The sequence below is a fragment of the Saccoglossus kowalevskii genome, chromosome 14, assembly GCF_978046115.1.
Source record: "Saccoglossus kowalevskii chromosome 14, keSacKowa6.1, whole genome shotgun sequence".
NCBI lineage: Eukaryota > Metazoa > Hemichordata > Enteropneusta > Harrimaniidae > Saccoglossus > Saccoglossus kowalevskii.
This window is the reverse complement of record NC_140654.1, coordinates 24,525,833-24,543,146: the sequence shown is the minus strand read 5'-3', so window position 1 is coordinate 24,543,146 and position 17,314 is coordinate 24,525,833. Positions and strand designations below refer to the sequence as shown.

The 17,314-nt window shown below is 39.5% G+C and overlaps 1 protein-coding gene across 1 annotated transcript in view; it reads right to left on the bottom strand.

Annotated features, from left to right (window-relative positions):
- The window catches only part of LOC100376783 (arrestin domain-containing protein 3-like), a 37,206-nt gene extending 29,739 nt beyond the window's left edge, over positions 1-7,467 (bottom strand). Inside the window, exon 1 of the mRNA XM_002737346.4 lies at positions 6,948-7,467. Coding sequence (XP_002737392.3) covers positions 6,948-7,230 — 283 coding nt within the window. The 5' untranslated portion in view covers positions 7,231-7,467. The remainder of the gene's footprint in view (positions 1-6,947) is intronic.
- Positions 7,468-17,314: the final 9,847 nt, after the last annotated feature.

Genomic DNA, 17,314 nt, shown 5'->3' with positions numbered 1-17,314 from the left:
CGAGGTTCGCACGATTGGCGCACAATCCCCACCATATCTTAGCAATATTTTATTTGTTAAGATTTATTTCTCCTCATATGTTTTAAGAATAACACAGTGAATCGGTGTGTAAATGATAAATAATCAAAATGCTTCCAAATAGTGGTCAAGCATTTATTTTGAAAACCAAGATATCTTGTAAGCTACGTCTAGATACCAAGATGTCTTGTAATATACGTATACACACCAAAATGTCTTGTAATATACGTAACGATTGAATCCCAAGCGTAAAACAAACAAAATCTGGATGACCGAGGTACCCTCTTCCCTACACTTATCCTTCCGAAATTGTGTTGCGTGCAGCTCAGCAACCGAAACCCGAAACTCGACAATGACCATTTTGAGAATAGATTCGCGTTCTGTTGTAGATATTGGGCTACTTGTTTCTACGGGGAAAATATTACAAACAGTATTCTGATGAAAGCAACACATTAAATATTCAGTATTTTTCATATTCCTTAGCAACGATGATCCATTACGAGGACCGGCTGTGACGTACATTATTAATATTTGATGTATGTTCGTTTGTATGGCACAGTATTTATGCATATCACATCTACCGCATGGGTTTCACTGCTGTGTTTGTAACACACTCCAAGACTAACTCTATACCGTGACGGATTCATTATAAATATTAATTAACGTTACGGAGGTTCCGATCTATTAGAAATAAAAGAAATCAATGTCAATTTCTTCATATACTATAGTTTCAATAATATTGGTTTCCAGGGTGAAAATACTTGAACGTCCGAAAATGTTTCTCGGTGTTATCAGCTGAATAATTGTTATTTTGTTATTGGTATGAATCTTAATATTGCTATAATTTGTCAGCAAATTTTCATATATGATAAAATGTTTTCCTAATATTCATTCAACGGCCAATGTGTTCAGTAACGTCACGGTGTTCATTCGATTTTGAAATATTGGTTTTACAATGACGTATTTGAGGGGGTACATGGAACCCCTTAAAACGTTTTTAAATACATATCTCATAATGCATTGCGACAATTATGTTTCTGCAAAGACCCACCCCTCACAACTGAACATCTGCGACAGTCTCTGCCTTCAATATCATGATTTCGCTATGCAACGTTGCTTGTTGTAAGTAGTACTGTAAAACATGTCTTTTTCGCGAGTATGTCTTTTAGCGAATTTAGCGAGAGAACTGATTCGCTAATTCAAGATGTCGCTAATGACTTTATTATAAATTGAAAATGGCCAAGGCTTGGGGATTTGTATACAATAATCCGGAACACAAAAATCTGGGGCGGTTTCTAATTACACAGTTTTTCTTTGTTATTTATGGAGGTGATATCTGCGCATTTGTTTTGGTACACGACAGACAAGTATTGTGAAAACAGAAAATCAACAATGACAAGAGAGTAAGTACTGAGAAATAATTTTAAACTCATAGTTGCTGTAGACATAGGAAGTAAAGTAAGCAAATAACACCGAATAAACGGCAAGGTAAATACTACGTCAAATTAATTATACGCGAGCGCCGGTTCGAGTCACGCACGCAGTACCTTGCCGCTTATTCGGTGTTATTTGCTTACTTAATGACAAGAGAGATTCGCTAAATCAACTTTTCGCTATTACGTCATTTTACCGTGACCACAATTCGCTAAAATTGCATGTCGCTTTTTCAACATGTTTTACAGTATTCTGCTGTGACATTTCAAAGGTAGCATTGTATGGCCAGCCTGCGAATCAAACAGGGATTTCAAATATCACGTATATCTCCTGGTTAGGTTGCATCAGCCTATCGACGACGAGACCACATCTACAAGATGGAAGCCATCATTGCTGTATCGGCACTTATGTTATGTTCATAAATGATTCTACATCAGGATGCCAGTAAGAAAAGTCCACAATGTACGGCGCGTTACAACATTCGTCGGGTGACCACGCCTTCTTTACTTTGGCACTACTTATATGTAAAGACCGCTGCACACTATTCTCTATGACGGGACGCAATCGTATCAAAATCACGAGTCAAGACGAGGAGTGTTTACTGGTTGCCGCCACGCGCGACCAAAAACGACGGCATGATGTAGCTGTTTTCGAAGTGGGAAACCCATTTTTTTTATTTTCCGTAGCACAAACGCAATAGTACCTCTGCCACAGGCAGCCTTCAATTTTGTGGTCAATCACCTCACCACGCACCGACAGTTTCCTGTAGTTGATACATCTGAAAACGTATTATAAAAAGTGGGAAAAAAACGAATGTGACATCCGAACTATTTATTAATGTCAAACTTCAGTAAAAACGTAATACGAACCATTTTATCGCAAAGGTTCTAGTAAGTTTATAAAGTTAGTCATTTATTTAGTACAATCTAATTTTTCGGCATCTAGGAAAGGATTGCACTTTTCTAACGCATGTCATGTATATACCAATCTAATAGGTGATTTTCCGTACAATTGCGAGATCTCGCGAGATGCATGAATGACGCGCGTCGAACGTCTGCCGCAAAAATCGAACGATTTGATTTTGAACTAGAATTTCTTTATTTCGTAGCTTACATTGACCGGCCGATCTTCGACAGAGGAATATTGCTTCCGAATACCCTTACTTAATCGAAATTGCCTAACATCAAATGTGGACAGCACATTATAAGCTTGGAAATGTCCCCGAAATACTTTCGCGTTTGTCGAATCCCACGCGATGTTTGACGCGACTACGACGCTATGACCTTTGTTTGTCCTGTTTTTACGTTCGATTTCACGCATAACGCGTGATTCTCGCAGTGAACGGAAAATGGTCTATTAACTGAACAATTTATCCGGAGACAGGGCGTAAAACGTCTTATTAAAGTAACCAAGTAACTTTCGCATAACTGTGTTAACCGACAGGGTCTTGTAGTTCGAACGTATTCGATTATGCAAATGAGTTTTATGCAAAGTTAATTTGTGCAGTGATGATAAGTAACGCGTATCGAACTGTGCGGAGTTCGAGTAGCGGGGTGTGCGCGAACTCCGCGCAGTTCGATACGCGTTACTGGGACAGCGCTTCTTGTGCCGACACAACGGTGTCAGAGATACTTTCGGTGATCTAACCGCAAGGAACTCTGGGAAGGAGAATGGTAATATGCTAATGAGTATCATGATTTGTAAGCTGCCAACCAATAAAAAGGACAGCATTTTGTCTGATCTGTTCCACGCAACTATATATAACTCGCGCGTGGACAGACGCGTGGTATATTTTGCGCAAGCGCACGCGTACTTTCCTCTTTCGAAAGTGTCCCACTCCCGGTTTCCATAACATCACTGCATATCATTAATAATTAAGTAATAGCAATAGGTATGCCGCAGAATCGACCAATCGCGGTAATTTCGCTTCGAACCACGATTTAAGAAAGAAAACTATAAAATTGCCACGGTTGGGTCAGTCTTGATAAAACTGAACATACTCGGAATCTGCTACGCGACGGAAAAACTCATTAGCTCTGTCGCGTTGCAGGCCGCCATCAGCAACACAACAGTCGCGTCCCAGGGGACGGTGTGCGGCGGGCTTCATTGCTGCCTACGATTACGTGTCATAATAAGTGTCTTGTTTTTGTTAATCTAAGAATAAACATGTAGTCATGAAATGAAATCCAGAAACAATACTGATGTCGAAACGAGAACTACACCTAATTCGAACGGAAACGTTAACTGCTATTGAGAAAATAATTCACCACAAGCAACGCTGATTTACGTTAGCGCTGCGTGAGATGACACGCAAGCTCAACGTAGCGCTAACTTTCGACCCATCGAAAACTGTATGCGCGCCAGTGAAATACGAGTATTACAGTAAAGAGGCAGGAGAATTAGTTTTATTCAGAGCCTACGCCTACATTGCCAATTTTAATAATGTCAGCTAGTCCTCGCGGTTTTCGTTAGTATTTTGTTGTCAACGAAACGGAAAAAGACGAGCTTATTCACTGCGTGTCACATGACATGTATGAAAGGTCTCTATCTACGCACATTCAGAATAATTTACGCACCGTCTGACAAATACCCGTAGTCCGTAGTTGCCACTTATACGTTTTATTTAACGAGAAAAGGGATTATGTATATGCGTGAAAGTGTACTTGTACTCTCATGACACCTCGCATGTCATGTTGAGGGTCCGCAAAAGGAAACGTGCGTGTTATATAAAAGCGCATTTTGTATTTGGGAAACAAAACAAACAAAAAACGATTAATACGCTGTTAAGATCAATTAATTTGAGAACAACAAATGAATAATCAAGCCCTAAGCTCGTTTGACTCATACAAGTGTTTACCCCAGCTGCCTCCGTCGCTGTTTTTATCGTTTCGCTACCGAAAACTATTTTTCGGAGAAAACATACGGAGGCAGTTGGGGTAACAAGTAATTAGTAAACTTATTTTGAAGCTTCGACGAGGAGAGGGAGAGACAAATCTATAAAAAAACATCTTCACAATGTGACACAAAAAATAAATACATACGCTGGAAACGGCTACATTCGTTAACTACGCTACTGGTATATATTAAACTACAGCTTAGTGCGGTCTGAAATCCTTTTTTCGATCCTAGATAGCGTCGGGTCAGTTTGCAAAATAGGGAGAATTACACTAACACGTTGCCAAGGTAACGTTTCAGTAGTTTCACGTCATCATTGGAGCTTGTTCATTTTGAAACATGTATAGATGGCTGCAAGAGGCAGCTTAGATTGATTTGCAACAGTTCTGCAGAGTACGTGTCAAGTCAGATATCACTAAGCGTTATTATAGTACTAGTATATCATGCATGCGGATTATGCAGTTCCGGTCTGTTGTCGTTGTTACTTCGCTTGTTTTCCCGTAAATGTAGATCGTTGTCGATGACCAGTATCAAATTATGATACTTTGGCGATAAATGAACTTACTAAGGACACATGTACACATAAAATAAATCGTATATCAACCAAAAAGTAGTTTTTTGTGCGTTCGAGTTGACTTACTAGTATTTGGTCGAACGTACGACGACAGTACGCCCAGGGAAGGCACTATATAGAAATAACCTATTTGGGACGTTCTTCTGGAATGGGTCATTTTTTTTAGATTATCAGCACATATTTCAGAGTAAATGTGAATTTAGGATATAAATACAATAATTCAAAACGATGGAAGGAAAACTCATTTTACAGAGAAAATAAGTCTCCACAAAGTGATATAATTTGAAAACGAACGAAGTTTCAACTACTACAACTACTTATGATAGAATTTTCGCTGCCGCTCGGCGAATCTGAAAATGTAAAATGCCAGTTTGGTTGCCCATATATTATTACTCGGCATTCGCAGCTGCAGTTGTTTTTCCGTCCGATTTTAGCGAGTTTGCGTTGTTTCTAACCCCGTACGGCTCGTCCAGAATTGTGGAATACTTTGTGGTATTATACCTGCAAGTCGCCTCCGCACCTACAATACAAGGAAATCACAGGTGGTCGCGCAAGGAATGCATCTATTTCTTCCTCTGAGAAGTTCAAGCGTTGAGTTATTAGTTCATTTCTAACAGTTAAAAAGGTGTGAGAGAATTCCTACCCCCCCCCCCCATCAGAAAGGTCGTGTGAGCTGCAATATAGTCATTGTGCTTTTTTTAATTGCCCGCTTGTTGTATCGCCGTCCCTGACGGACAGTGTTTTATATGTGAATGTATGTCTCCACACGCCTTTCTATCACAAGTAGTCGAACCGAATCAACATACGTCAATAATTATAAACAGGCACATTTACAATACAAATGTTAAATGGACATTATGGCAGCAAGTGAAATTCCCATGTTCACTATAAATATGCGTCCATTATGTCTATGAAACGTGTCGATGTTTTATAAATAGACCGATACTGTGTTGTTCGTTCTTGTCTGAGTGCATTGGTTAGTGTGTGTTCTTTACCCCTGGTAGATTTACAGTTAGCATAGCAGACACGGGATTACTTTCACACTGAAAGCACAGCCTTTCAAGTACGTATTGAAGCAGCGATCGTGGTCTTTATTAATCTGACAATAACCTATGTAATGGTTCCATTAACCAATACATCTCTCCGCTTGCAAACGATGATGTGAATTTCCAATTGAGGATTATCGCTATTACAGCTTCGCGGCGTTCTTTTATCGCCGCGGTCAGTCGATCGAGAAATATTACACTCGCTCGATGAAAAATACGATGATTTGTTACATATAATTTACGCGGGAAGATGATATTACAAACACGCTGATATTCTCAAATTCTAAAGAGGTAATCGCTCGAGTGACCCTGAGGATTTTTTTTAAAGCGAGATTTGTACAGGTTGTTGGAAGTTCAAAGACGGGTACAATGCCGTATGGCTCGTTTTAGAAATGCGTGACAAGAATAACGCTGGCGAAATCATCAGTATATCTTCAGTATCATTGATAGGATGAAACACGCCAATTATACACTCTTCAATTGACGATGAATACAAATCTACTCTTCGTTCTTTCTCGCATTTTAACACGAATGAGGTCATGTTTGGGTGATATACGGGGATATATTTGTCGAGGTGGTGCTCAATAATATCGGCTGATGACATCTCAGTGCATACGTACGTTTTTTTTCTTTCTTTCTTTGCACCTCATCCGTCTTATTTTCCAGAGGGCAGATTTGATTTATTGTAAAGTGTGATATTTTTTTTATCACTGAGAGGATTTAAATAATGACATGTGAAAACGGAACAAATATGCACGTGATTATTATTACGGATTATGTCCGGGGATTAACGGCTCATGTTTTAGTACCAGCTTTGACATTTTTTTTATATCCAGAAAGGTGAAATTGAAACACGTATATCATTGCTCCGTAAGAGTGCTGCGCGGTCTTCCCGGTGCACATGGGTAACATTATACGAACAGTATTACAGGAACGTTCATTGTATTTGCAATATATTCTAATTTAGAATTTATGCTTACCTGTTCTACCCATGATGATTCTTTTCAAGTTTATTATTTCGCTTTTGTCCTTTATAATCCGTGCCTCTGTTTTGCCTGATTCTGTATCATCTTCTTCCCATTCAACGTAGGATTCTCCCCGCATGACGACGTGAAGTGTTCGCAGAGGCAATGCAGAGGCGACATCAACTATCAGCCGCCCAGAGACAATCTCGCCCGCACGGTAGACAGGAGTCGGACGATCGAAATCGAACTCGAATCGCTCGGGAAGCTCCATCGTTCCTCGTAACATGTACTCTGTCATCTGCGGGAATGAGGCAAGAGGAAATTAGACGCCGTGGACATGGTGCGAAGGCATGGACGCAACGTGTTGCGGCTACAAGTATTTTACAACACACTATGTGGAATGTTTGTTTCTATGTGCGTGTCACGCGACGGAATGTGTTCTGTTCTGCGCAGTTCGTTATCGCCAGAGAACGCGCAACTTCATGGGTTCGAGGCTACTAGTACACACAAGAATCGTGAAACTTATCATTCGATGTTACATTCGCAAAATAAAATAAAATAAAAATATTATTGTGGCAATATTTAGTTAAGCTTTATTTAATATAGATGTTAGAGCAAGGCAATCTGCTGCATTTTTTCACTCTCAATATACAATCACTATATTGTGGCCAATAACGGCTTTTGTGAAAACAAATGACGCGAATACAAAGGAAACATTCAAAGTAAAACGACCATAAACATTTAAATGCAAGGAATCCCCCTAGGGGAAATAATTGAAGTGTTATTAAAATGTGCATATACGTTCTGCTTAGCGCTTTTTATTTCTTCAACTGCGCTGTTTACCGGGTACCCAACCTCGTGAAATTATTAATAACATTTTATAAGTATCTCGACGAGAGCCCCAACACAATGGGATTGCAGCAGCTCATTATACTTGTTGAGACCAGAAAGAAAGAAAATAGTGTCTCGTGGTATTGGATTTGATATTTACGAGGAGGCGAGGCCCGGTGCGGCCAGATCTATTGAAAATATACGGTATTTACATGTGGCATATTGTCGGTAACGGACGTGATGAGGTATGAGTCCTATAGACGGGGGCGTGTTCTCTGCTAGGTGTGAACGATACACAAATAAGGTCGACCCAAGATGGTGGTTTTAGGACGTGTATTGACCCCAATCGGGGTCGCTGAAGAGCTTACGCGGGTTTTCTCGTGAGAATAACCACAATCGTCTGTGCCTATCTATATATGTGCGTTTTAATATGAATACAAATTATTATTTAACGTTGCATGTGATTTAAGATTTTAATCAAATTATCAATCTGAATGCTACCTCATTTGTATATTTTGTTTTCAAATGTCCAAAGCAGCGGTGCTCGCCTTAACAACCGTTAATTGAGTTTACCCAATGCAATTACGTTTTATCATTGGGTTGTTACGCAGTCTTATTATGCAATATACATTTCGATAACGTGATTTGTGGAAATCTTTTGTCAAATGGTTTGTGAGATAATCTTATTTTCTTATTTTTGTGAATTACACGCATTTGTCAACACTGCCGCAAATGATTGGCAGGTTTGTAGTAATGTTAATAGGGGTGAGTCATTTGAAAACTGGGAGTTGCTGGTGGATTTAGGTGGCATGAATATGGCATGAACAGTATTCAAGTATTCTCAAAACTGTGCAGAATTCGGATGCACAATACCCGACACAACTTTCATTGAATGTGAGATATGAATATCTTAACAAATCAACTATATTGTATACACTGAATGTACCTTTCTTGTCAATATTAAAGAGGAACATTCAATCATCGTACTTAGAAGCTGTATTTGACTGTTAAGGTTTAATGTTGTTTTAGAACTATACGCGGTTGTATGTGACGCCGTCCCCCGTCGCAATGCGACGAACTCGCCGTTTTAGAAAGAGGGTGACGCCCCGTTTATCTTGAAGCCCCGATACCGTTTTTCTTATCATTATCGTGTTCTTATTTGCAATAAATTAGGTGCACATATTACAAGGCCCACAAAAGAGAGAAGGTACAGTTTTCTAACCAAAAGTTATGCAAGAAATTTGTGAATATTTTCAGTTGCACCAACTTAAATGACATGCGATCGACTTTATAGTGCCTAATTTCAAATATTTTGCTTAGTTATTGGAGTAATGCCATTTTTCTGGGATTTATTCTTCTTTTAATTTATTGGTTGACATATCTGACTGGTAATCTGTAATTAAAATAATTACAGAGCGGTTGCTGTCACGATGTTTCGTGTGTAGGTTTCATGGGGCATATAGACTCATATTCGGAAAGGGGGCGCTCCTATTGACGTGGATTGGGTTTGTCAATCGTTTTGTCAATTGTTTTTTGCCGGCTGAACGGGGATTATCTCACAAACCATGTGACAAAAGATTTCCACAAATCACGTTATCGAAATGTATATTGCATAATAAGACGTCAGTTTTAATATAGTTACAAATATCAAATGCACTAATAATTATTCGAAGATTGTTCTTATATACGGATTGGCGTGGTAGGTGGCGCTCAACAATTCGACCATGCACATTGTGTACGACTCTGCAATTGATGGATGGAATGTCCATGGCTGCAGTTTCTGACTGCCATGCCATGACAGTAATTGTACGAGACATTACATTGTTGAATTACGGCCTTGCGAGAGAGATCAATTGACGGACTTTTTATAAAGCCATAAATGAGGGTGTTTCTTTCACATCAAATCACTCCTGGCTTCTCTCACTACAAGTCAATTACTAGCATCCTTGAGGTACGTGGGTAATTTCCTGTTTTACTGTGCACTTCTATGCTTTGACTCCTATCACAGTTATGTAACACGAGCCTTTCGACGAAAATGTATGTGCGGCATAACCAAGTTGCGTTGCCAAACTGTACCATACACTCCGTTCGCTGGTTTGTGCTTGTATGTATTTGAGAAACGCAGATTACGCGTAAACTACAAATATATATGTATTATAAAACGTGTTGATTACTGCACTTACGCCTGTTATTACCCGTCTAAACGAGTAAACTATTACAAAGTACTGCAGTGTAACGTCATAATGAGGTTTTTAAAACACATATTTTCAGCACAACAATTACGCCACTGACGAGATGAAAATGAAAATCGCCATACGAGTTTAATAAAACCGCAATTGCACAATCACGTATTTGATATCCTGTCTAGCCCATGCATCGTGTTGCGAGTGCCAATTTAAAGCGACAGTGTGTTGAAAACCAGCGTGTGCCACGCATGGGACCCCGACACGGCTAGTACGTCCGGATGACATACAGACGCAAACGGTGTTGAGAGTAAGACTCGGAGCTACGAGACTTAAATAATGCACACACGGTCGCCTTGAACCCGCCCAGTTTTTACACTACTCCTACGCGACGTCACACATGGGGCAGTTTTTTTGCTCACAGTGTCGGGGGAGCTTCCTGTCGTGAAAAGATGTTTAACAACAAAGTTGTTTACGTAATTGTCACAGACATAGAATGCAACAGGTTGTGTTTTAAAAATAAATGTTATACAGTCTCGCTTGCAACAGACCCACGTGACGTGAATCACGTGACACTACTTTCTCTGATTACGTTCGCGTACACGACTTCAGGTTCCTTGAAGAGCCTTTTCTTTGCCATTGATCCATACTTCACTCGAGACACTGTTTGAGGAGACAAATTCTCGCGACTCGCTAGCTCTCAACGAAATCTCGAAGGCCGTTTACATCTAGGTAAGAATACGAAACGCCCTTTCTACACGGTTTTGAAGTCACATGCGCGAATATTATGACTTCAGAACCATAAATACTCAGAAAAACGTTTTTTTTTTCTTTGCTTTTACCGACACGGCTGCTCTATAAAAGTGGAATGTATCACTGGTGACTTTTGTGATAATGTGTTTATTTCACTATCGACTCTCGTCTCTGATACAGTTACTGTAAAATGACTAATTTTCACTGGGTTTAAATTTCACTGAGGCATATTGAGTGGGTTTTAAATTCACGGTTTTATCATTTAGATAATGTGTTTTATGCTAAATTTTACATATTCAATGGATTTTAATTTAGCGCATTTTCCAGTCAGCGAAATAAGCCAAATGAAAACCCAGTGAATACTTAACCATTTTACAGTATTCAAGTTTTTAGTATCAGTGTTGATTCTAATAGTAAAAATAACATAATCAACGCGGTTCTCGATACAAATCGAACAACAGATTAAAGTTCCAGGAAGTTCCAGGTGGTGTTGGCCATGCCGCAAAGTATCATGGGAATAAACAATCAGGCCGTTCCATTTACGCGGCAGCTCCACACCGCGATCACATCCGGTCTGTTGGTCAACTATCGACACCCTGAACAACAAGCATTGTATTTATTCGATTTTTTGCATTTTACGAATGGTAAGTATCCCAGGCTCTCTTCGTGAATCTTTTCGATGCACATGGTTGTTTGAAGGATAATAATGTTGACACTTTAGTGTGAAATTATTGAAATGTAGTGGCTGACATACGTGTGTTGTTGAGTTTTTTTCCGGGTTGTTTCGTTAGTAACTATATGTTTGTTGACATGGTTCGTCATAATTACATTATTGATTGAAAAAACTTGGTGAAATATCGACACTTAATTTTGCAGTTCCATGAGTCTGCTCCAAATGGCGACATTACCTGATTGGTGGAAACGACCAGGCCATTTTCTAAATGCAACTTCTTGCGTTTATAAAATCTAAACACAGCGAATAAAGATTGGTGGAAACGACTCGGCCAAGTTGGAAGGTATATTATTTTAGCGACCGCTGTCTATTCAAGACTCCATCTTATTTTCAGGGCAGACCACCGTTTCATGAACGATGAACGCCACGAGCTTTACGTCAGAAACTACGTGTTCCAAGTTTGCGTCCATCACGAGCACTGGCTGCGTGACTAAAAGGTTAGTCCTATGAGTTACGATGGACAGTTCAGGAAACAAATCAAGACGTTGGTGTGTCTCGTAGACAAATCTGAAAGGAAGTGCTTCATTCACGTCCAATTTGTTACTCGTCTTCGAATCAATACATTTTTCGCCTGTTGGCTACTTGTGAATATCGTTACTGTTTCAGTAATAGATAATGAACGAGTTTGATAGATTAGGCGTCATAAAACGTAACACATAATCTATAAAACGTGTTCATTATCTTTTTTATCACACGGCGAGGTTGGCTCGGAACGAAATATTTTAAACATTTTGCCACAAAATAACCACGTGTTGCAAAATTATTTTCGGCGTGTTTGAGTTCGCGTATTTCGTTTATTCGAACAGTGTTTATCTCTAGTCGTCCGAATAACGGATTAACGATCCACGATTGTATTTATGACCTACCGTCTTTGATCTAGGCGGCCTTATCTGACTTTCTTGCGACATCGATGAAATACCACAAACAAAAATACTGAACTATTTCCAAGGAAACTCTAGTGATCGATGTTTAAAGCCACTGCCGGACTCAGTATACTTAAACGGGACGTAAATTTTCAATTTGGTTCGCAAAACAAAAATTAGACAATTACTTTGAAGCTGAAACATTACTTACACAGGCAAGGCATGACAATGGATTGGGTGACCGGACAAAGCGTATATGATTATGCGACCATCTTCGATGAGACGCGAGAACTTTTTCTACTTGGGAATCCCAAACCCCGGTCTCCAGCGACAGTCCCCAAACCAAACAAAGAACCGAAAAGTTAAGTTCCCGACGACAATACTTAGGTCTGTGTGTTTTGAACTATTCATTTGATTTCTAAATCCATGATGTTATCACTACCACGTCCGTCTAGGTTTGTTGCTAGAAATGTAGAAGTGAACTTATGACCTATAATTCACTGTAAATCCTGGATTCTGATTGGTCAACAGTTCTAGTCGTGTGATGATGATGTCAACCTGCTTGTATTGACCAATCAGATTACCGACATTGACATGACACACATCATAAATATATCAAATGTTATCATGTGAACAACGTTCTTCTATTATTTTTCGATATTATTTTCTGGTATTCGATCGACACCTAGCGATATATTTCAACCAGGGTCAAAAGATATCAACACAGGGCGAACACGAAATCCAGATATATCATCATCATCATTCCATCCATGTTCTTTCTTGTTGGCGCAGTTACTGTAGTATATAATAATAAAGAGGTCATTCACGGCTGAAACCGGAGAAAATGCCTAGTACTGCCAGACGAAATATTGCTTCTATGATATATGGGGTAATTTTATTCATGTCACAATAGAATAGTTTATATCGTTATATCGTAAAATTGGCGCCATATCAGGGATAAAACAAACCACGTGATCACGCGTTCATTCTCGTTCACAGCATTTATCAAACAGATACACTTAATTCAGTTTGAATTATGTGACATCACACACTAGGTAACGTGAGATTGCACGGTCCGCTTTTGCAACCTTGGAGTAATTTTTGGGTTGTTAAGTGTCGCAAGCTCGAGTGACTAAGCGTTTTTGTGACGTATGGATGACGTACATGAACGTAAACAATGTCGTCCAAAAAGATCTCTGATTGGTTGTATTGTCGATCGTCATTTGGATTATGCAGATCTCTGGAATACATTATTTTGTACAGATGGACGACCACAGATCAAAACATTATGGCCGCTGCGAATGGCGCCCTTACTCCCATTTACGTCACCGAGGCATTTGGTCACCAGAGGGCGTGACATATTGATACGGTGCTTTGGTAGAAGTTCAATCAAGATGTTCAGAAATTCAAATAGCCGTTATTACAGACAGTTCAAAGCCTCGATTGGCAAGTTGTAATAGTCTTTCATTCTCGTTATTTCAAGAATATCCGCTGAATGTACAAAGCACAAATCACAGATAGGCGCCTAGAAGCTCCTACTTTTATACGAAACATCAATATTTTAACAGTTAATGTCAGTATATTGCAGTTGTGTTACTGCCTGTATCGCATCATTCGTGCTATCACTATGGCAACGTGCTACATTCTGTTAGCTGTAATTACTGTCGTCGCCATTATATGTGGTGTGGGATTTCAGTCTTGCCCGTATGCGTAGCTACTATCGTATACCCTTGTTTCTAGCTTGCCGATGACGTATTAAGGAATGACGTCGCCTACGGTAATAATTAAATTGCACATGGTACCCTGTGACACGTGGACACGTGTTGAGTCAGAAAAGGGTAGCTATTCCAACGTGTTTTACTTAAAATTACGGGTAGTATTTCTGAATACTTTTCAATGCGGTTAAAATTACGTGACACGTAGAATAAGGCCACGTGAGTTTTCTTATAAAGTACCTGTTTGTGGACACTAGAGATGCCCACAAAGTACATTGCTTGGAAGGGCACTTTGTCTTGTTTTCACGGCTTGTGACCCCTGGCCGTCGTCACTGAAAGGAAAAGTGTGTATTCAATGTCTTTAACCGATGTCATCCTCTGAATTACCCCCCTTTTGCTCAATCTCAATTCCGACAGTATATATTATTCGTTTATTCGTAAATAACAGAACAACCAAATTGATTCAACGTTCACTGCGCAGGTAGTATTATTTATTATTATTCTTAAATGATCTTGGCGTTGCTAGGAGGGCGCCATATCAGTTACTTATCCAACGTTACCGTTATTGCTTAAAGATGTGCAAGTCGCCACGCAGCGAGTCATACCCATCACACAGCGCGTCACACAGCGCACAATAGTCGTCACACACGCGTCTCAGTCGCCACGCAATGCACCACAGTCGCCACGCAATACGCCACAATCGCCACACAGCGCGCCACAGTCGTCACGCAGCGCGCCATAGTGGCCACACATCGCGCCGCAGTCGTCACACACCGCGCCACAGTTGTCACGCAGCGCGCTGCAGTCGCCACACAGCGCGTCGCAGTCATCATGCATGCAGGCGTTCGAATTTCCTGTAAATAAACAATGAATTTTACATGCGTTGTATACGTCGCATGGGACCCATATCGAACATCGCGATTTGATATATTGCTTGTGGACACCCGAATAATACGTAATTGATTCCTCAATTAACACCTTAAAAGTGTACAATATAGAAATATTAACCCCAGCCTCGGTGGATATACAGAATTGTCGGTCACCCAATAAAACAAACATATCGCAAGATATCTCTTGCCCAAGTTTTCAATAACAACATCCAGAATCTTTTCACAAGTAGCTGTTTAGTCTCACTTCCGTATGTATTTATATTTTATAATTCCTTCCGAAATTACTGTCATATTTAATATTTTTGTAGGTAACAACTAGCTACGAACTGTCTGACATTTCAGAAGTTTATACATGACGCGCGCAAGCAAACAAAATAGCACACTACAATCGGACCTGAATAAAACGCATTATAACAACGTATTTCCGGTAAATAAAATCCGTATCGTTATAAAATTACATTGATGAAAAAAAACATTGTGAAATAAATAGAAGCCTTTAACGTCGGTATACGACGTCAACAAAATCTGGAATGTCGGACGAAATTCAAGTAAATAGCGCTAGTCACGTCCACGGCGCGGCGACTACGTTGGAATCGAATGATATAATCGTGTTGTTCGATGATTATCTCCTGGTTACAAGTATTCACATCGAACATAATACTCGTTGAGCTGAAAATGTTGTTCGACCCGTTAATAATTTACAGGTGATTCTCCGATAAAACGTCGACAAACCCCAACGGTGAACCAGCATTTCTTAGACAGCTAAGAAGTCAATATTGACCGCCAAATGCACGAATCTGATTGGCTGTTAGGGTATAATAATATTTCATATCTTAGACAGCCAGTTTCACAAATCTGAGATATTGTGGTAGATTTTGTCCGAGATTACATGTTGATGTGCCAAATACCTTAATATCCACAACTGCGCATGCGCTTTAAATTAATACACACCAATTATGTGTGTTTGCATTACAGTACTAATTCACAGCTTGAATATGCGTTCTTTTTAATCAGGGTCAAAAACATACAGCAGATGAGTGGAATAAGTAATCTGCAATGGTGGATTAACCCGTAAGACATTTCCAACAGGAACAGTAAAGAGTGGATTATTAAAAGTCAAACGCGTTAGATTTCATGAGAATCTTCGTAAAGGTATCTACGGTGATTTCACATTTTGGCGTGTTGTGGTAACCAAACAAATCATAAATTGTAGAACGTCACTCTCTCGAGTTCGTCTTTTATAAAACAGTGTTATTTGGTTTATATGTACTAATACAAACCGGGTGTAATGTATATTAAAGCGGTGGGTCGTCACCTGCGCAAGCGCGGGAATTGAGTCCCAAGCGACAATAACAACACACGCTAAAAACGCAAAGGCTCATGCGTAGGCGCTTGTTTGTAAACAATGACACGCTATGGCCATCTGACGCATGCGCAGGTGACGACTCCTCCTCTTTAAACTAACGATAAACTCCAGGAAATAATAAAGTGTATTGTTTTTCTTCCTGTGTATGTGACACGAGACCGCTAACTGAATTCACATTTCCTTAGTTGCATGCCAATTATAATGTAATTCAAAACATTCAATAATCCTTTGAGCTCCGTTGTCAACGTTTTGTACTATCTACTTCTCCCACATATAAAGTTGATAAAAATTGACAATCCTTTTGATCAGTAACTAAAAACAATACATGAACTTGTCTGTATGGTCCATAAAGATAATGAAATGTAGTGAAAATTTCACAAAAAATGTGAAAATATTTGCAATAATCTTTTGGCAAGAAAAATATCTGGCACTCAAAGAGTTTGTTTCGAAAAATTCGTTTCAGTTAATTGCATTGGGACACAATAAAGCATTAGAAACGCAAACCGAATTACATGCATGTCGGATCACAGATGCCAGTGACTTGGAAAGATGAAATATCGACGAAATCATTAAACGACGATTTGTTTGATACAGCATGTGGCGAAACGATGTAAGCGATATACGGTGAACTAAAACTGGTGCTTTTTGCAGCTCTGTCACGGTATTTAGCATTTGTTCCATTGATTCAATGAAAGAATAAACAGTTAAGTGCTTACTAAATAAAAACGTTTTTAGTTCTTAACGTTGTTATAACACCCATATTACTTATTTAAAGCGCGGGAGTCGTCACCTGCGCATGCGTCAAATGGTCATAGCGTGTCATTGTTTACAAAAAAAGCGTCTTCCCATGAGCTTTTGCGTTTTCAGCGTGTGTTATCGCCGCTCGCGACTCAATTCCCGCGCGTGCGCAGGTGACGAACCTCCCGCCTTAATAGTCTGCCTTTTTATTGGCCTAAAAACGTTATTTATGATATTTTATTCAATATTTATGTTCTAAGAAAAATTCAAACCATATCTTGGGAATGTCGAGGCTATAGGCTTGTGAAAA